The sequence below is a fragment of the Orycteropus afer genome, unplaced genomic scaffold, assembly GCF_000298275.1.
Source record: "Orycteropus afer afer isolate SDZICR_OR568_19922 unplaced genomic scaffold, OryAfe1.0 scaffold00476, whole genome shotgun sequence".
NCBI lineage: Eukaryota > Metazoa > Chordata > Mammalia > Tubulidentata > Orycteropodidae > Orycteropus > Orycteropus afer.
The window spans coordinates 1,504,773-1,525,160 of NW_006922063.1; the positions used below are offsets into that span (position 1 = coordinate 1,504,773).

Genomic DNA, 20,388 nt, shown 5'->3' on the forward strand with positions numbered 1-20,388 from the left:
TAATGTCTTTTTCCACTTCTCAATATTTTACCCCAACAAGCATAAAGAACCCCAGAATAACTTTTCATTTTTGAGATGTCTATTACAATTCACTGTATCCCTTTGCAGAAATTTGTCATAAGTGTGAAAAGCCATAAAAGTATTTCTGACAGTTTCTAAAACCAAGCCCAAGAGGAGACTTGTATATAGTTTGACATCAGCTTAACTCATTTTCTGCCACTTATATCCATGTCTTCTTAAAAAGTCCAGTCTTCCAAAATAAAGAGCACTGAAGAAGACTATAGGAGTTTCCACACCCCTGGGGGTATAGTGTGGAAAAGCATATTGAGAAGTCTCTCACACCAGATGTCCTCTAAGCTCAAAGGGTAGAGAATCAGGTTCCAAAGTGTCCAAGTCTCCTGCCACCTGATCATAGATTCCTCTTGGGTCCTCATACTTGTGCTCTGGCCAGTGGTAGTCATAGGGGCTCTGGCAGGCAAAAGGTGTAGTTAGAGCCATAAGAGATGTCTTCTAGGTCATCATTCTAGCTCTAGGGAATACATACCCCTGCTCAACTTCCAAGGGGAAGAAAGTTTTAACTTCTAATTGTGGAAAAAATTTCCAACATATACAAAGAGGAGCATGATTATAATAAATTTCCATCATGATCCCCATGTACCAATCATCCAAATTTAGCAGAAATCTTGATTTACCTATATCTTTATTTTCTCCCATTTCCTTGCTGAAAGGATTATTTTGAGAACAAGTCCAAGATATCCTATCATTTCATTTATAAATACATCAATCTGTCTCTCAGAAAAAAGTTTAAATGTCGGAAATATGATAAAATCTTCAAAAGTCCATGATATCAGCTAGGGGAACTGTGGAATGTGAATCATGATAGTGTTAGACTGATGAATTTCCAAAAATATTCTTCATCAAAATAGAAGAGAAAAAAAGACCATATAGGGTGGTATGTACCAGACATATACCTTATCCAAGGGTTGAGAGAAAACAGTTGTTTCAGTCTGGCCAACTTTACAGCAGATTGGCCCACTGCTCAAATGGTCACTGCCTGTCTTTGTACTGCCTGAGAGCTAAGAATTGTTTTACATTTTTTAACTGTTGGAAAAAGTAAAAAGAAGAAGAATGTTTTGTGACACATGAAAATTATATGAAATTAAAATTTCAGTGTCAAAAAATAAAGTTTTATTGGAATGTAGCCATGCTTGTTTCCTTATATATTGTCTATGACTGCTTTCACACTACAATGGCAGGATCGAGTAGTTGTGAGAGAGACCATATGTCCCTTAAAGCCCAAAATATTTGCTATTTGGCCTTTTACAGAAAAAGTTTACTGTTTCCATCTGTGCGTTAGAGGGCGCAGGTGGTCCAGCACCGTGGACAGCATTTTATGCACGTAATTTCCATGCTGGTGGAGAGTTTAAATCTGAGGAAATGTTCCCAACATTATAAAGGGAAATCCTTGGCTCAAGGTGCCAGAGCAAAGACATAACAGCAAGTCAGGGATCCTGTCCCATCTCTTTCTGTAGGGTAGTGTTTGAGGGTTGGTTGGTTGAAGTGCCTCTCTATGGTTTATACCTGACCAGCCACCATCTTTACTCCCTCTGGACTGTCTATCCTATCTTCATTCTCAGTCCAGTGGATTGAGTGGGGCCAGGTCTGTTCCCTGATGCCATGGGTTGACACTGATTCAGGCCTGCCCAGTTAGAATATTCCATTGCTTGCCTCTGTGATTGGTTGAGCGATGAATATGTAACTCAAGCTAGACCAATAAGTGTCAGTCCTGAGACCTTGGTGCTATTGGGAACGAGGAATTCTTTTTGTTTTCTCAGGGGTTTTTAAATTAGTTGGCACAGGATGGGGCAGTGTTTCATTTTGTTGTACATAGGGTCGCCATGTGTCAGGATCAACTCAATGGCATCTAACAACATGAATCCAGCTAATAGGATACACGCAGGGACTTGCTAGGAACATCGTTAGGGGGCAAATACTGGATCCAGCTGGGCCTGAAAACAATTCTATACCTTGACTTTTCAAATGAATGGATCAACAAATTCTTTCTATCTCTTGGTTTAACCAGTGTAGTGGAGATGGTTACTTGTCCAATGAAATACACTCTTTCCTTCTTCCACAGTAATAGAATTGTAGCTAAGCATATAGCTGCCAAGCTAGACTACATTTCCCAGCCTTCTTTGCAGATATGTGTGGCCATATTCTCACCAACGAAATGTGAGCAGAAGTGATGTATGCCATTCATGGACTCTGGTCCATAAGATAGGGTTATGCCTCTCCCACACTCTCTTTTTCCCTTTTCCATGGTCTGAAACTTCCAGTGACCTGGTCTATACAGACTAGGACAGTATGCTAGGGGATGACAGAAGAACGTGATGGAAGGAACTTGGGTTCTGGAATAAACACAAGTAGCCAGGCCTTTCACCTCTGTTACATGAGGAAGAAATGGACTATTTTCTTTAAACCACTAGCTTAAGACTTGGCCTCTGTTACAGAAACACAATTACCCTAATACAAGCACAGCAGGAGATGGGTTCTGGCATTGGCCAGCAAAGACTTTTGCTGACACAAGTCTTCTCACCATCTGCACTTCATCGTACAGGGTTCCGAAGGCCCCAGATGGGACATACAGTCTTTCGACCTCATCATACAGGGATTCAGGAAAAGCCATATCCTTATCCTCAAGACCTGTGAAACCTGGAATTGGAGTGGAAGGAAGAGACTATCATTGCACCCAGTCTAGATGCTAGGGGTCTCTGTAAGTGGGAGAGTCCTGATGTGGTCAAGACTAACCTCTGGGATAAGGCACTTCTTCCTGCATGGGAGGAAGCTGGGGGCTGAAGTCCCTCATGGAGTGGTAATATGGCTCTACATCTGATGTGCTGACCTGTCATCCCCCGAAAAAAGAAAAAGAAAAAGCAGATAAAATCCTTTCCATCCTCTGACCCCATTGTTCATGGAAAGGGCAATGATTAACCTTAAGCTAATGGTGAAATTTTAATCACTGTCAATTCCCTGTCAGTGGGGCTGGAGGGATCACCCCCATTCACCATGGAGCTTCGAGTGTCCCGGTCTCCAGTCAACTGACTCTCTTCATATTCATTCTTGACTCGGTCCTCCTCTGACCTGCCAGGATGGAAGTATGGAGGGCACTTGGGAGTTGACTCTCTGCCCTCTCTCATTCCCAAACCTTCTCACTCAGAACCTTCTTTACAGAACAATATCTCAACTTACCCTGCTTCTGTCTTCTCCGAGAGGCCTGGGAGAAATAGGAGAGAAAGAGTCAGAGACCTTCTTCCAGCCCATCTGGCTGTGGAGAGACCTTCAACACGCATCACCCCTTGGGCTCCCCATTACCCTTAAGTCCCCATCCTGGCAGGAGAAGGGCCTCTCCTCACCCTCAGCAAGATGTCTCAGTCTCCACTTCCAGATGAACCCTCCAACACAGAAAGCATTGGAAAGCAGCAGGAGACTCCCAACAGCAAACCACACAGGCAGCGGGGGCAGCCCCGAGGGTCCTGAGGACAGGAAGGTGCTCCTTACTGAGCACAAAACAACTGATCCTAGGCCCTGAAAGGGGCTATCTGGGAAAGCCTGTCCCTGACCAAGCAAAGAGCTTCCTCCAAGGTCAGGACAGCAGATGAGCAGGGTCTCCATCTCCACCCTTTCTTTGCACCCAAGGGTAGATGGCTCCTCCTTCAATCAAGCTATTAGCAGCAGGTTCTACCTCTGCTTGAGCCCTGTCTATGGACTCAGGAGGGAGCTTAGGTGGGCATTCAAGAACTTCTGCAATCTGGCTCTGCCCACATCTCCAGCCTTACCCACCAACCTGGTATTAGACCCTCCAGTCACACAAACAACTGGATGTTCCCAGAACCACAATTCCAAGTCAGCCTAATCAAGTGTCTATGGTTGAAATGTCCTTTCTTCACAAGTAATTCAACCTTCAAACTTCATCTCAAATGACTTCTTCTTTGGACATACTTCCATCCCAGCCAATACCAGGCTGATTTCTCTACTATATCCCTCACTATATAGACATCTGCTCAGCATCTATTCCCCATATTCTGCTAACAGCACCCATTTTCCTTTAGGGAAACAGCCACTCCTTATTCCCAGTCTGTACGACTCAAACAGGATTCCATGGTGGGCACATGGTCCAGCCTGGACAATAAGCACACCCCATCCCTCTTTCTACAGTGATGGGTGCAGGGACAGGCATTTGACCCAAAGTGGTACTTTTGCCATAACATGTACAACCCTCTTCTGCTGGCTGCTAAGGACTGGAATAGAGCTGCAGATGGGGGAGGACTTCTTTGCCTTCTTGATGGAAGAACCTGAGAAGAGAACTAACAGAGATGAAGCCAAAGCCAAAAGACAGGGACAACGGATCTCTGGTGGAATTTTTGAGCACCTGATCCAATCACACTTAGACTTTTCAATTTCTGGAGCCAAGTACTTCTTTGTATTGCTGACAACAGCTGAGTTTCTGTCATTTGCAACCTTCTTGTCAGTCTCTGAAGGAGACTGTTGGTAAAAACTGTCATAATTCCACTCCCAGTATTCACATTCTCTGGCAGTTCCCTCCCACACTGACTCCGGCCAATAGGATAATAGCAAACATGACAGAAGCAGAAATCTGAAAAGTGCTTATAAATTGGAGTTTGCCCTCTATTGATATTCTTGGAGTCCCTGTTTCTACTTTCATGTGAAAAAACCCAGGGGTGGTGTTGACTGATTAGAGGCATGTGGCTCAGTTATCTCTGTTTTCTCAACCAAGAGACAGGTGGTTGCCAGACCTGTGAGGAGGAGGCCATCCTAGATCACCAGTCCCAGTAAGGCCAGCAGCTGACTGTAGAGATTAGTCAAGCCAGCCCAGACCAGAGCTTTTCAGTCAGAGCCATAGAATCGTGACAGAAAATAAATGCTTGTTGTAAGCTCCTGGAATTGCGGTGATTCATTACACAGCAAAAGCTAGGACAAGAAAAAAATGTATCACATCTGGGTAACAGGAAGAGCTAAGGATGTGGGTGGAGGCCTCCTAAGTCTTAAGGGAGTGTAGCCACAGGGCAGAGGAGGCAGGACCAGAAACTAGAATTCTCTAGCATTGGAGAGGGGGACCCAGTATTTACCTGCAGGCTCCTGTGTGGGAGACTGGTGGTCAGGTTCTCCAGAAGGCTGAGCCAGGCCTGGGAAGAGGAGGTAGAGGTTTTGAATTAATCCCAACAATCTGGGATATTTCTAAAATATTTCCCAGCCTCCTCTTCTACTTTTCACTCCACAGAGACTCATGGAAACTGGTTCATGTCTTCTCAGGAATATTTCAAAGACAGCTGAAAATTGCTGATAATAATGGCAATAATATTAACAAAACTCATGCCTATAAAAATAAGAATCAACGATTGACAAGTGCTTTATGATGTGCAAGTAGGGGAAGTCACAAAGCTAGGAAGTGGCAGAGCTGGAATTTGAATCCAGGCTTAACTGAACTAGGGGTTGAGAGGGTTACAATTTGTCCACTTCATCTAGGTAGTTTAACTTTATCCTCAGATAATGTCTATAGGATCTGTAGCAATATTCCTATTTTCATTCCTGTTATTTTTTCCTTGGTCAGCTGAAAAAAGACTTATCAATGTCATTGATTTTTTTTCAGAGTACAGCTTTTTGGTTTCATTGATTTTTTTAAATTGTTTTTCTGTTCTTTAGTTCATTGACTTTTGCTGTTATCTTTATTATTTCCTTCCTACTGTTTACTTCGGGAGCTCTGGTGGCATAGTGCCTAAGGCATTTGACTGCTAACCAGAAGGCTGGCAGTTCAAACCCACCAGCCAGTCCTCGGAAGGAAGATTGGGCAATCTACTTCCCTAGAGATACTGCCTCTGAAACCCAAGGAGGGGCTGCTATGAGTCGAATTGGCTCGATGGCAGTGAGTTTGGAGTTTTGGGTTACTGTTTACTTTGGGTTTAATTTGCTCTTCTTTCCCTAGTTTCTTGACATGGATATTTCATGTTGATTTGAGGACTTTCTTTTTTCATCTAATATAAGCACTTAATGCTATAAATTTATTTTTAAGCACTACTTTAGCTGCACCCCACCATTTTATATGCTGTTTTGATTTTCATTCAATTCAAACTATTTTCTAATTTCCCTTGTGTCATTAATCACATTCAGACAATATGGAAGCTAAAATATGGTGGTCAATGGAGTTCATCTGCCTGTGTTGTCATCTCATATTTACCTCTTCCTAGCTGTGTGACCTTAGGCAATATGCTTAACCTCTCTGGACCTCAATTTCTTCATATGTAAAATGTGAAAGAACATTGCTACCTACTTTACTGTACCATTCCATAAATTCCCTAAAGAATTCTCCAACCTTCCCCCAACTATCTCTCCCCACCTGGAGTGGTAATGGAGAGTTGGGTCCCCTTGTCAGCCAGTCCACTGTCCCCCAAGGCATTGCTGGCCAGCAGCCAGATCCTATAACGTGTAGAAGGCTGCAGCGCAGTCAGTGTGAAGGTGGTGGCCTGAGGTGGTAGGATATCCATGTAGAGGTACCCTGGAGTCCCCATAGCCTCATATCTGCATGACAGTGAGGGCAGTCAGTTCAGAGAGGGCAGTCAGTTCAGCCCTGCAGGCTGCCACCTCTTCCTGCCTTGACAGGGACCCACCTGATGCGGAACTTCTGTGGCAAGCCCCCATCAAAGCCAGGCTTCCATTCTAGCCCCACTGAGTGTGGGGTCAGGCTCACGACCTTTAATCCCGATGGAGGGTCAGGGCGGCCTTTGAGAAGGATGGGAAGGAAGGAAATGGTCAGAATACAAAAGGATTCTGGAAGATTCTTCCCAGATTTTTCCTAAGAGGAACGAATATATACGTTCCTTGTAGTGTTCATTGTGCCTACCCCACATCTAAGCCCTCATTTCTTCTGGTTACAGCATTCAAAATTTCCTTTGGAGAACTGTCCTCCATATTCTCAGGCCACATGCTCTAGAGGGAAGAGATTTCACTCCTACTAGGAGCTGTGGTGGTGTAGTGCCTAAGGCATTTGACTACTAACCAGGAGGCTGGTGGGTGAACCACCAGCCACTCCTCGGAAGGAAGGTTGGGCAATCTACTTCCGTAGTGATACTGCCTCGGAAACCCAAGGAACGGTCGCCATGAGTTCGATATGACTCCACAGCAGTGGGTTTGGTTTTGGTTTTTAGGATAGATGTGCAACCAGGCCCGGCCAATTAGAGTAATTTCTCCTGACCACGTGATTGGTTTAGGAATGAACTGGGGGCCAAGCAGAGACAATGAAACTTAATTCTAGGATTTTTCATACCACTATTGTTGTTGTTGTTGTTGTTATGTGCCATCGAGTCGGCCCCGACTCATAGCGACCCCTCCTTGGGTTTCCGAGGCAGTATCACTACGGAAGTAGGATTGCCCAACCTTCCTTCTGAGGAGTGGCTGGTGGGTTTGAACCGCCAGCCTTCTGGTTAGCAGTCAAGCGCCTTAGGCACTATGCTACCAGAGCTCCCATACCACTATTAGAAAGGGAAATTTTTATTTCCCCTGGAAATTATAAGTACTATGAAGACAGCAGTGAGTTTGAGTGATTATGAAGAGCCTGAGAATGAAGCCAACACAGAGAAAAGCCGAGCTGAGAGATGGAGTTGATGACAGCTAACCCTAGATTCAGAGACTCCTGGCAATCTATTTTTCAGTTACTTAAGCCAATAAATCCCCCATCCAGGCACCATTTTTTTGTTTTTCCTTAAGATATTTTCATTTGAATTTTGGGTCCTTGGAACCAAAACTGTCCTGACTAATGCACTTTTTAAATTGTTTGTTTTCTGCTATTTTGTGGCCATTTTCTCTTGTTGTGGGTTCTCCTGAAGATCCAAACTTCCTAGGGGCTTTCAGGATGGGCAAAAAGTCTATCCTCACGCAAAAACTGTTCTCAGGTTTCAGGAACAGTGTCAGACTGAGGCCAACTAGGGACTTGGGGGTTGTCCCAGGGAGCATCCCCTTAACACTTCCACAATCTCCTCCCTCCGTACTGATGCTGTTGTTGTTAGGTGCCATTGAGTCGGCTCCGACTCACAGTGACCCCACATACAACAGAATGAAAACCGAAAGCCTTATGAATAGCAGTCAAACACTCTGATATATTACTGATGCTGACGAGTTGAATATTAGTGTGGTCCGAGCCAAGGGGGTTTGTGGCTGTGCATGTGAAGACGGCATAATCCTGGGCTGCAGACACATTGGCAATGGTCAGAAGGCTGCTGTGGATCACACCCTGGTGGTATGTATGCTCCATGTACCTGGAGAGGAGACGAGGCAGGGACTCAGGGAGAGAAACTGACTGGGTGACCAGAGTTGGGGCTGGAATGCTGCTTGGCTGGGCCTGGGCTCACCTGGGATCCTGGAGGTCTAGTGGGGCCCCATTTTTAGTCCAAGTGAAGACAATATTAGGGACACCTCGGGCACGGCAGTGGAGGGTGGCGGAACTGGTGCTGTCTCCAGCTGCAGCCACCTTACTTAGGGGAGTAGGATGCTCCACCTGGGGGGCGACTGGGATGGGTTTGGGAGATCAAACCAAGGCATGTGGAAGGACATGAGAGCTTCAAGTCCAGTGACTGGCCTTGAAGTCACAGATTTAGGGGTTACTCACATCTGACGACAAGACGGACCAGCCCTCTGGCTGGAGGTGCCACCCCATTGTCCACAATACATTGGTATGCACCAGCCTGGGCCAGTTTGGCATGATGAATCTTCAGATACCCTATGGATCCCTTTGACATTTTCTCCATGTCGTCCAGGCTCTGGTCTTCCTCCTCTTCCCCCTGGAGGCCCAGGACTCCGGGGTTGACCTCTGCAGCGAAACCTCAGCTCCACCATCCCCCATGACCCTCTCTCAGACACAATTACCCTTCACAGAGGTACTGAAGAAAAAACTCCCCATCATCCACCCATCCATCCACCTATCCAACCATTAATGCATAGATCCATCCATTCATCCACCAATCCAGCCAACCACTCATTCATCCATTTATCCAATCAATCATGCTTAGAACCAACCATCTGCTCTTTCATCCATTCTTTCACTCATTCATTAATCCAACCATTTGTCTTCTTTCTATCCACCCATCTACCATTTCAGCTCTCCACCCATCCACCCCATTCATGCACTTATATATATACACACATCTATAAGTATGTGCATCTGTTCATCCATTCATCCAGCTACCCATTTATCCATCTCTACATTGACCTATCCACTCACCCTCCCATCCACCCATCCATGCAATCCATCCATTCTTTTGTCCATCATCTTTCCACAGACATCTTTCCCCACTGATGATGCATCCACCCATCCAGTGATCTACCCTCTCATCTAATCTATCCATCTACTCATCTCTCTCATGAAGTCATTTAGACATCCATCCACTCATCTACTTACCCATTCATTCACTTGTCCATCTGTCCATTTGTCCATCCATCCACTCATTTGCCCATGCACCAGTTAGTTCATCCACCCATCTGTCAGCCCATCTATCCACCTACCCATCCATTCATCCAAAATTGCTATTCATTGATCCACCCATATATCTGCTATTCTACAAAGTTGGAGTATGCTCCCAACATAATTGTGCAGACTCACACAGATATGGCCCCCACTCCCAAATAGTTCACAGTCAAGACCATATCCCTCAGCCCCCACCTCCATTCACCAGAGGCTGCGTCCTCACCAGCTTCTCCCAACTGAACATCCCTGGGAGAATGGGATTGGCATCAACGGTGCAGACTATTTCCACAGAACTCCCGATATCCACCTCAGTGGGATCCTGGAGGGTGCGGATGGTAGGAGCATCTGGGGAAAGGCAAGGGCTTGGGGAAGTCATTTGGATCCAAACAGGCTGTGGTGAGAAAGGGCCTCAAGCAGGAGAGGTGTCTCAGCGGTGCCCAGGGAAGTTACGGATGTGGGCACAGTCTACCCCTTATGAGAAGCACTTAGAGGGGGGTTATCGGCGGTGGTAAAGGAGTTGCCAACCTCTGCTGTGCCTCCATGATACTTAGAGGAAGTCGGGGAGGACTTCCAGAATTGTGTGGTGGTGGGACTTCCCCAATTGGTTTGGCTTTCTTATGGGGGTAGCTCCCATGAAGGCGGATTCCCTGTCTGGATGAGATTGCATGTTGGGTCTCTCTATGAGCAGGGATTCCACAGTGGGCGTGGCTCTATCAGGACAGAGCTTCCGGAGTGGGAAGGGTTCCAGAGTACGTGGATATCCCTGAGTGGGCGGAGCGTCCACAAAGAGGAGACTCCACACGGGTTAAGGTTCCACCGTGGGCAGCGCTCCCACAGCCCACAGGTTCCCCGGTTGTTAGGGGAAGCTCACAGTGCACGTCCAGATGCACAAACACCTCAGCGGTGCCCTCTGAGTTCTGACAATGCAGTTGATAGAGGCCATCATCGGCGCGGGTCACATTCCACAGCTGCAGAGCCCCACCAGACAGGATGCGATGCCTGGGGCCGCCAGCTGCGGGAGACCAGAGTGAGGTATCTGCTGAGCCCTCGATCCCGCGACTGCATCTCTCTCCAGGCCCACCCCGCGCACCTGGGCTGAGGCGGTAACCGCGGAACGTCCAGTTGAAGGCCTCAGGAGCGGGGTTGGCAGATATGGACACCGGCAGCAGGGCCTCGCCCTGCTCCACCGCCGTCACCACGAGTACCTGCTCCCCCAGAAACTCTGGGCGGTCTGCGGAGGGGCGCCCCCGGGAGTCAAGATTGTTGTTAAAGTCGGAGTTAGGCATGGATTTGAGGTCAGACACCGATTCAAGGGTTAAAGTTGGGGTCACAATTAAGTTTAAGGACAAGGTAACAGTTAAGCGAATGGCTGAGCTCGGGAGTAAGGTGTAAGATGCAGACTAGGATCCAGTAGGAAAGGTTTAGGGTCAGGTTTAAGGATGGAAAGAGCGGTCAAGGACAAAGTGCGGGGTAAGAGGAGGGGTCATGTTCAGGGTTAGCAAAGAGACAAAGTCAAGATGGGGGTTGAGAGAGCAGCAGGATGGGAGTTGGTTCCGGGCCAGGAGTCAGGAAAAGTTCAGGTCGGGGCTAAAGGGCAGTATGGAAGTGAGGACATGAGCAGTATAGGGTCAACCGTGGGGGCAGAAGGTCAACAGGGGCTCCAGGCCAGCGCACATACACAGCACGTTGAGGCGGTAGAAGGCGCTCACTGTTTGGCGGAGCTCAGCGCTGTAGGCACGACAAGTCGCGCGGTGGCCGTGGTCGCGGGATGACACTCGAAGAAGGATGCTTCTGGTCGCCGCAAAGCCTTTGTACGGGGCGCTCCTGGGCCACGCGGCCACGCCTTCCAGGCTGTGGACCCGGCAGGAGAGGGATCCAGGTGGGACCAGAACCAGAAGAGGGCGGGGTACTGGGCGGTAGGAACGGCGGGGGCGGGACCAGGAGGGAAAGGGGCGAGGCCAGAACCGGGAGGGGCGGGGCCGCTCGCACCCTCACCTCTCCCCCTCCTTGTCCCACGATAGATTGACCGCTGGATTGCTGCTAACACTGATGCACGTCAGGTTAACCACGTCCCCCGGGCGCAGCGCCGATGTGTTGGCCAGGATTGTCACATTTGTTGGGGGAACTTCGAGAGCCGGTCGTGGGGAGCGAGGCTCAGAGATGAAGAGCAAGCTGGCCTGCTTCCGCCCCTCCCTGACCCCCGGCCCCGCCCAGCCCCGCATGCCCTGCTGAATCGGGGCCCCCAGCCCGGCTCCGCAGCATCAGCCGATCCCCCTCCGGGTCCCGGCCAAGCCTTCCCACCGGCCCCGGCTGTACGCGCCCTTACATTGCACCACGAGCTGCGTGGACGAGCTGAGCTGACCCGCCTTGCACGTGAATTTGGCCTGATTGTCTGACGGCCCGGCGACCAGCACCAGCTCGCGGGAGAAAGTGTTCCCAGACTTCTCCAGACTTCCCAGCTGCACCCGCCGCAACTCCTGCTGCTGCCGCGGCTCGGTCACCGTGCGCGAGTCCTGAGGGGGCCGGGATTGGCTGGGAGCCTGCCGGCAGACCTGCGCCTGCACACCAGTCCTGACACGCCCCCTCGGATGGGCCACTGCCAGCCCAGGCAAGGCCTTTCTGTCGGGGAGGAAAAGGCGCTCCCACAGGCGGGCACAGACTGGGACACAGGAACCCCCAACCTCTCCGTGCCCCGCCATTTTGGCTGTATGATCCTGCTCGCTAAAATCCAAACCAAACCCACTGCCATCGAGTTGATTCCGACTGATAGCGACCCCCATTGGGCTTTCAAAGCGGTAAATCTTTACGGAAGTAGATTGCCTCATCTTCCTTAAAGAGTCACTGTTGGACTCGAACCGCCAACATTCTGGTTAGCAGTCAGATGCCTTACTCACTACACCAGCAGAGCTCCTTGATTCCGTTCACTGGAGGCATACAATTGTTGGTGCCACCTGCCCACCCTCGGTCTTACTCATTGACTTTTCAAAATCCATTGTTGCAAATGTTTACTGAATGCCATGTGCCACGAACCTCCCCGGGAATCCCAGGCCTTACCCAGAATTTCTTCAGTGTTTTTTCTCTTCTTAGTTCTTTTTTCTTAGAATTCCCACTTTCCCGAAATATTGCCCTTGACATTTTCCCTTAATCAATTGTTTTCCACAGATTTTTTAATCATTCCCCAATATTATTACCTAGTCTTTTACTAGAATCCGGTACAAATTACTGGCATTTTCCCAGGCTTCATCTAATTAAAATGGAATTCCACTGTCATTCCTATAATTCCTAGTCTTTCCCCCCAGAATTTTCACTAGCTCTCTAAATTTCCAGACTTTTCCCAGACTTCTCTTTCATTTTAATGAAATTCCATTTTCTTACCGCCGAATTTCAAGAATCCAACTTAATTTTAATGACTTATCAATGTTCTGTGAAATTACTAGGCTTTCCCCAGAAATTCTAACCTTCTCCAGAATATCATTTTCCTTTATCTTGGAATTCTTAGTTATTCCCTAGGATTCCTGCCATTTCACCTGAATTCCAGAATTTCCTTTGATTTTAATGGAGCTCATTGCTTTTCTCTAGAATTCCCAACTTAATCCAGAATTCTATGTTTTATCCTAGAAGTTTCACTGTTTTCCTAGGACCTCTGGTGGTGTAGTGCCTAGGCATTTGACTGCTAATGGGAAGGCTGGCAGTTCAAACCCACCAACCAATCCTCGGAAGGAAGGTTGGGCAAGCTACTTCTGTAGTGATACCACCTCAAGGGGTCACTAGAATTCTATATAATTCTTATGGCATTTTGTGTCTTCTAATTTCCTGCCAAACCTCGGAATTTCCAATATTTTTCCAGAAATCCGAATTTTCCCCAGATTCCCCAAGACTCTAGAACAGAGAAGAGACCTCATCCTGTTCCCACATTACTAACCACCCCACAGCCCTGGCTTGGCACCAACCTTGTACCAGGTAAGAGAGGGTTCTGGGTTTCCCCCAATGGCCAGACACACCAGCCTCACCCGGGTCCCAGCACGAAGACGCTGTCCTTCTGGGGGCCCCTCAATCCATAGCTTCTGAGCGGGATCTGGTGGAGAGCCAGGAAAGGTGATTTTTCTCTTTGGGCTGAGACCTAGGAGAGGGGTCTCTGAAGCATAAGGGCATTCTGGGGCTGGGGTAGAGGCCTCACATTTCACATTCAAGGTGAGTGACTTCTTGAAGGTCTCCTTGGTAAAGGCCTCACTGAAGGCCTCACATGTAAGCGTCAGACCATTGTCCTCCCTCCGTGCCAGAAACGTCAGGTTGGACATGGAGATGTGGCCACCATGCAGGCCCTGTCAAGGAGCAAACCTCAGACTTGAGGCCTGGGGCACCTCCTTCCATGGTATCAGAGGCCTAGGTCCACCCCAGGCCCCAACAGGGACTCAATGAGGCATCCCCACCCCTTCTGTCAGACACAAGATCATCCACAGTCCATCCTCCCTCAGCACTGAGGCCTCTAGGCCCTCAGTCCTCTTGTCTCTCCAATTTAGGAGCCATGCTTTCAGCAACCTGCTCCCTTAGGACCCAAGAGTTCAGGCCCTCACTGCCCTTCTGGCTCAGACTCAGGACCCTGGCCCCGTCTCACATCCATGACCGTTTCCTCTGTGGGCAGCAGCTGCCGCCAGCCCAGCCACCATCTCAGCAGGACCCGTGGGCGACTAGACTTGCTGATGCAGGAGAATGTCATGTTCTTGTTCTCAGACTGGGCTATAGATCCCAGGATGGTAATGGCACTGGGAGGGACTGCAGAGACAGTCAGAGGAGACACATTAGGCTGGTCCAGATTGCTCATAGTGTTTAGATAGGCATGATTTGGGGGCACAAACACATCATTCTCTGGGGCATGGACTGACAGGCAGCTGGTGCCGGGACTCACAGGTGACCTGCAGTATGACCCCACGTTCCTGGGTCCCTGTGGACACACTGTTGTGGGCCTCACAGCTGAGCCGTGCTCCATGGTCCTCTGGCCGCACAGTCATCACCAGCACGCTGCGAGCTACTGCCTGGGTGTGCTCTGTGCCCCATGCTGTGGACATGGGCTGGCCATTCTGGGGACAAGGACACTCATGGGTCGGCTCCAGACTAATTCCAAACTCTTGCCCTTCTTCACTCCCCATGCCTGCCTCTGCTCTCACCTTTAGCCATTGCAGTGTGGCTGGTGGATTCCCACCTTGGGCCATGCATGGAAGCTCCAAGTTCTGTCCTGCTCGCACATGCCCTTCATTCAGACCTGGCCACTCAATCACAGGGGGTCCTGGGGGGACTGAGACTTGGCAGTCATTCAGTGGGTCCAGGGACCTCATCCATCCTCCTGCATCCCACACCCTGCCCCCATGAATCCCCATGTCTCTCCTTTAAGTGCTTGAATTGTTTATATTCCCTGTGATCCACCAGGACCACCAATCCCTGCTCCCCATCTCCAGTGCCCACAACTGGCTCAGTTCCCTACTTACACAGAACATTCATGGTGATTGAGACCTTGATGGGAGTATCCAAAGCTGGACTGGACCCTTCACAGACCAGTAACTGCCCATTGTCTGAGCTCTGGGGTGTCACCCTGGGGTGGGAAGATGTGGTGTAGGGGTCAGAGTCATCACCTGACACTTGCAGAGCCAGGGTGCGGAAGTGGGGATCCCAGGTCCTCACCCTGGTCTAATTGTCCATGCTGACTTTCTCTGGGATCTGACCCTCCCATGAGGAAGATTTGGAGGTCAGCAATGAGAACGGTGGTCCTAAAATTTGGCCAAAATCTTTGCACTTGATACATTGGGATGTGGGGTACCCATGAAGATATTAGAATTAGGATGAAGAACTGGGTTCCAGATATCCATATGTGACCCAAGTTTCCAAGTATGAATCCCTGGCACATGGGGTTCTCATGGGGAAGTTGGGGAGTTTGGGTTGGGGAGAGGGTGGCCTAGCTGTCCCACCTGGCTGTGGCCTCTGTGATGAAGAGTTTCTCCTGGGACCCCACATTCACATTAGCAGAGATGTCAGAAATTGTTTGTCCACCTTGGGGTAACAAGAGGGCTGAAGGAGTACTGGGTTCCCCACAAGGTAGATCCTAGGGAGCCCAATCTGAAAGCCTTCAAGGTGGACATGATGCCCCCTCCCTCCTGGTTCTGGAGGGCAAGCATCTGGGCCACCGGCTCCGTTTCCTCCACATGCCCTGAATGCTGGAGGGCTCACGGCTGGGTCCTGGGTCTCTTCCCTTCTCCTCACTCTCTTGTTGGGTCATCTTGCCCATCACCTCAGTTTCCCATTTCTACATTAACAGTACCAATAGCTCTGTCCCAGCTCAACCTTTCCCTGAGAACTAGGCTAGGTGCTCCTGTAGTCTCCTGTGGCCCCTCCCATTCACCAAGTCCCACACTAGCCTGTCCCTCTTTCTGGTCCCCATCTCAAGGATGGTGTATTTCCAGTGACCCCTAAGAAGACTGTGGGCAGGAACACACCCCTTTCTCACTTAGGGGCTCCACACTGGCCCCACAGTTTACCCGCACTCACTCTGGAGGATGGTGATGTCAGGTGCTGGCTTTGCATCTCCAGTCACACAGCTGACCACGTACTCCTGTCCAGCTACCCAGGTAACTGAGGTCCCTGCCTCAGGGGTCATCTGAAGCACCTTGGGGGGAACTGGGGAGAAAGGGTCAGTCACCACTAAGAAGAAAATGAGGATTTGGGCTTGGGGTCAGGGCCCTGAGTGGGAAAAGGGTGGGGTCTCCAGAGTCCTGGAAGACTCTCGTCCATACCCAAGACAGAGAGGATCACTCGTGGAGACACTAGTTCGGTGCCCGTCTCTGAGCGGCTGACCTGGCATTCATACTCCGCATCATCACTGAGGTCACATGCTGTGATACGCAGATGGAATTCACCTGCGAGTGGAACCCAAGGTCAGGGTGACAGCCTCTGCTGGTTGCTCAGCGACTTAGGCTCTGCTCCCTTACCTCTGGCAGGGTCTCCCTCCAGGTGATACCGTGGGAAGCTGGGGATCCTAGGGTCAGGGCCTAGAAGAAGACCATCTTTGGCCCACTGTACTGTACTGCCAGGGGCACTCACCCCACACCGTAGCTCAGCTGTGGCCCCCTCCACAACCGTCACGTTTTCAGGCAGGGCCCAGAAGTTGCGGGGGACCAAGGCAGGAATCTGCGACTGAGCCAGGCCTGGGGATACAGGGTGATTGGTAGGAGAGGGCAGGGGTCTGGCTTGGGAAGGTGGGTGGGAAATGAGGGTTGCCTGGTGCTGGGTGACAGGACAGGGTCCCACTCACCTGTGGTCAGCAGCCCCATGAGCACCAGGGCAGTGTTGATGAGAGTTCTCAGGGCACTGAGTGCCAGTCCAGGCCCCCTTGTGGTTCCCAAAGTGGCCATTGCCGGCCTCCTGCGTCTTCCTGGTCTTTCTCTGAGACGTCTCTCTGCGTCTGTTTCTTCTTTTTCTTTAGTTTTTTTTTTTTTTTTTCCTTTCCTCTCTTCCTGTTTTCCTTTCTTTCTGTGTCTTTTTGTCTCCTCTCCTCTCTGTTTCTCTTTCTCAGTCTCTCTGTGGATCTCTCTCTCTGTGTCCTTCTCCCTGTCTATCCTCTCTCCAAGATTTTCCTCTCTTGGAGTCTCTGTCTTCCTCTCTGTTTCCTTGTCTGCTGTCCTGCCACCCCCCACTCCTGCTCCCCTTCTCTTGCCACTCACCGCCTCTCAAAGAGGATGACTTGGGCCCGGTTCTCTGGCCCAGCTGAGCTTATCCTTGCACTGCCACCTCCCTTGGGTGTCCAGCAGACTCCTCCCAGCCCAGCTGGAGCATGAAATCCCCTGTCAGCACATGCCAGGCACATTCCTCGGTGCCTCCCTAGCCCTGGGAACCCAAGGCCCTGGCTTGTGCTTGGTATGGACCATGGTGGGGTGGGTGCATGGCAGGTCAGGAGCAGGGCAGTCTTCACTCAGATGGGGAATGGAGAGCTAGGTCCAGCGTGGGAGGTAGGACTTCTCAGCTCTTCCCTGCCCTGGTACATGACCTTGGCAAGTCCCTTTCCTCCCAGAGTAGACATCAGCCCCTTCGGTGACATCAGGGATCTATGGCTGAGGTGTGTGCAAGAGTGTGTGTGAGGCTGTGAGAGTGTAGGAGACAGTGAAAGTATCTGTGTGCACGTGTGTGTGTGTGAGTGTGCAAGTAAGAGTGTGAGCATGTGTATGAGTCAGGAAGGTTGAAGTGAGTTGTGGTTTGTGAAAGCATGTGAATGTGAGAGTGTCTACACATGGGGGTGCAGGGTGTGGGGCAGTCAGAATGGTTGGGTGTGAAAGGCAGGATCCTAAACCACCGGCACTAAGTGTGGGGGTAGCAGCAAGCCCAGCGTAGGTGCTCTTTGGCAAGGAATGCATGGTACACACTCCAGTTCATGTGGTTTATCCAATCCTCTGTTACATTTTTCACCATCTCTACCCAGCCTCTGGTGGTGTAGTGGTTAGGACATTTGGCTGCTAACCAGAAGATTCATGGTTCCAACCTACCAGTCACTTCACAGAAGAAAGATGAGGCAGTCTGCTTTCATAAAGATTTATGTCTTGGAAACCCAATGGGGATCGCTATGAGTCAGAATTGACTCAACAGCAGTGAATGTTTGGTCTCCCCAGCCTCTCTCCTTCTCTACATCTGTCTCTCTCTCCTGCTGTCCATCTGCCTTTATCATTCTGTCTTTCTGCATCTGTTTCAGTGTCTCTGGTTTTCTCTCTCCTCTCGTTAGGAGCACATTTCTTCTTATTCAACCTTTGATTATTTCACTCTCTTTGTATGTTTCTGTCTGCCTCTATGTGCCTCTATTTTTCTTTCTGTCTCTGTCCTCATCTCTATCTCCCCCCCCCCCAATTCTGTCTCTGGCACACACTAGGAGCTCAATCCATATTTATTCTCTGTCAACCTTTCACTGTGTCTTTCTTCCATTTGTTTCTGTCTCTTAGTCCTCCTAATTGTCACATCCACAAATTTTATATGCTGGCTGGCCAGCCCTCCCACTCCAGTGTGCAAGTGCACACTCACAAGGAATAACCTTCTTATACCTGCTTATCTCCTAAAGGAATTGAAATTGTTCGCTATCTCTCTCAACGGTCCCTTTGGTCCTTCTCCAGGAACAAGATGAGGCATCTGGCCTGAGCCCTGCAGCTCCATATACGACGCCCTTTAGTCTTTCTTCTTCTCATCCATTATTGACTTCTTGCCCTCCTCCCACATCCCCTCTTCCAACCACCTCCCATCCCTCCTGGGACCTGGACTTAATGCAGAGCTGGGGAGTCTGTCATAGGGGCCCTCACCAAATGGTGTGTCCCTGGGGGCCAGAGTGTAAGGCTGTCAGTCACTGTAACCTTTAATTAGCACAAACCTTCCGCCCTCTACCGTGGCTGTTTTCCTTCTCTGGATGCTCCTGAGACCTCAGGCTCTCCATCTTTCCATGCCCGTGGCCCCAGAGAGCCAGGAAAGGAAGCAATATCAAGTGTCTGGAAAAACAACCTCACTACCTGACTTCCTTCCCAAGACTCAGGAGTGTCTGCCCCAAGCCCATCTTATTTCAAAATCTAGGCACTGGATCCCCAACACAGAAGCCAGGAGCTTAGGCCCTCACCTCCAGGAGTCTGAGCTCCGTGACTCTCTCCCCACACCAGACTCAGAAGTCCAGGTCCCCAGCCCCTGACCCAGGAATTCAGGCCTCCACCACCCCCACTCAGGACTTAGGACAGATGTTCACTCTCTCCTGATTTTCAAATCCTCCTGGGCTGTGTGGGGGTTGGAGAGAAAATAAATCCACCAACTGGAAGACTTAAGACCAGATTTTCTGCCCCCTGTCTTCTCCTAACCACTTCATGCTGCAGGCAGGGGCCCTAGGGATTTACTTCCCACCTCTGGTAGCATAGTGGCTAAGACACTTGCCTGCTAACCAGACGGCTGGCGGTTCAAACCCACCAGCCACTCCTCGGAAGGAAGGTTGGGCAATCCTACTTCCGTAGTGATACTGCCTCGGAAACCCAAGGAGGGGTCACTATGAGTCGGGGCCGACTCGACGGCACATAACAACAACAACAACAACCTCTCAGAAAGCCAGACTTCAGGCCATAGCTTTTTGGCACCAGAAGTCTCAACCTCCAGTCTCTCAGAATCCTGGGAGAACAACCTGTAGCCATTTGCAAGAATAGGAGCCCAGGAACAACCAGGAACCTGAATGTGGACCCCTAGTCCCTACAGGCCCAGGAACGTCAGACCCAGGACCCAGACCCCCAGCACTCCCCTCAGTCTGCTCCAGGTCCCATCCATCTGCCCGGCCAGCTGCGCGGCGCACCGGTCCGCGTGCAGCGTGGGAACGCCCCAGCTGGGCTGCATGGAGTTGTCAGGACAAGCTGCGTGGTTCCCAGCCTCTGCCTGCCAGAGTCCAAGCACCGCCACCTCCCAGCCGTCGCCCAGCAACGGGGCTACCGCAGCGGAGGGGCCAGGCAGAGTGAGAAGAGGGGCTGGTCTCAGACAGTGGGGTCCTGGGAAAGGATCTGGATCCCTGGGTCTTAGGGAGTGATAACGTTTGCAGCGGGAACAAGGCAGGCAGAGGGATATTTCGAGGAGGGTTTCGAAGCGGGGGAAGCTGAACCCCCTTCTCGCGGGTCTCAGTCGCCCCCCAAGGTCCTCAGTGTCCTTTTCCTGACCCGCAGGCTCAGGGGAGTCCTCGGCCCCGGCCCCGCCTCCCCAGAGCGCGGAAACTGGCAAGGCCCTGGAGACTCCCATTTATAGCTCGGTTTCCACTCAGCGCAGTCCCTCCAGGAGCTGGGCTGAGCAAGTTTCTTCCACTCTCTGCCCTCCCTCCT

The 20,388-nt window shown here is 50.2% G+C and overlaps 1 protein-coding gene across 1 annotated transcript; it reads right to left on the reverse strand.

Annotated features, from left to right (window-relative positions):
• Positions 1 to 336: 336 nt before the first annotated feature.
• NPHS1 (NPHS1 adhesion molecule, nephrin) lies at positions 337 to 16,932 on the reverse strand. Its single transcript, XM_007954891.1, has 29 exons — positions 16,833 to 16,932; positions 16,510 to 16,725; positions 16,315 to 16,437; positions 16,070 to 16,198; positions 15,493 to 15,574; positions 15,016 to 15,119; positions 14,698 to 14,825; positions 14,439 to 14,610; positions 14,148 to 14,305; positions 13,710 to 13,854; positions 13,483 to 13,607; positions 11,859 to 12,045; positions 11,528 to 11,657; positions 11,211 to 11,383; positions 10,623 to 10,763; positions 10,404 to 10,544; positions 9,756 to 9,877; positions 8,678 to 8,849; positions 8,421 to 8,577; positions 8,176 to 8,327; positions 6,684 to 6,795; positions 6,413 to 6,594; positions 5,148 to 5,204; positions 3,414 to 3,533; positions 3,250 to 3,274; positions 3,066 to 3,141; positions 2,809 to 2,902; positions 2,597 to 2,712; positions 337 to 468 (listed from the first exon to the last, which is right to left on the reverse strand). The coding sequence occupies exons 1-29, from the start codon at positions 16,930 to 16,932 to the stop codon at positions 337 to 339; spliced, it is 3,771 nt and encodes a 1,256-aa protein (XP_007953082.1).
• Positions 16,933 to 20,388: the final 3,456 nt, after the last annotated feature.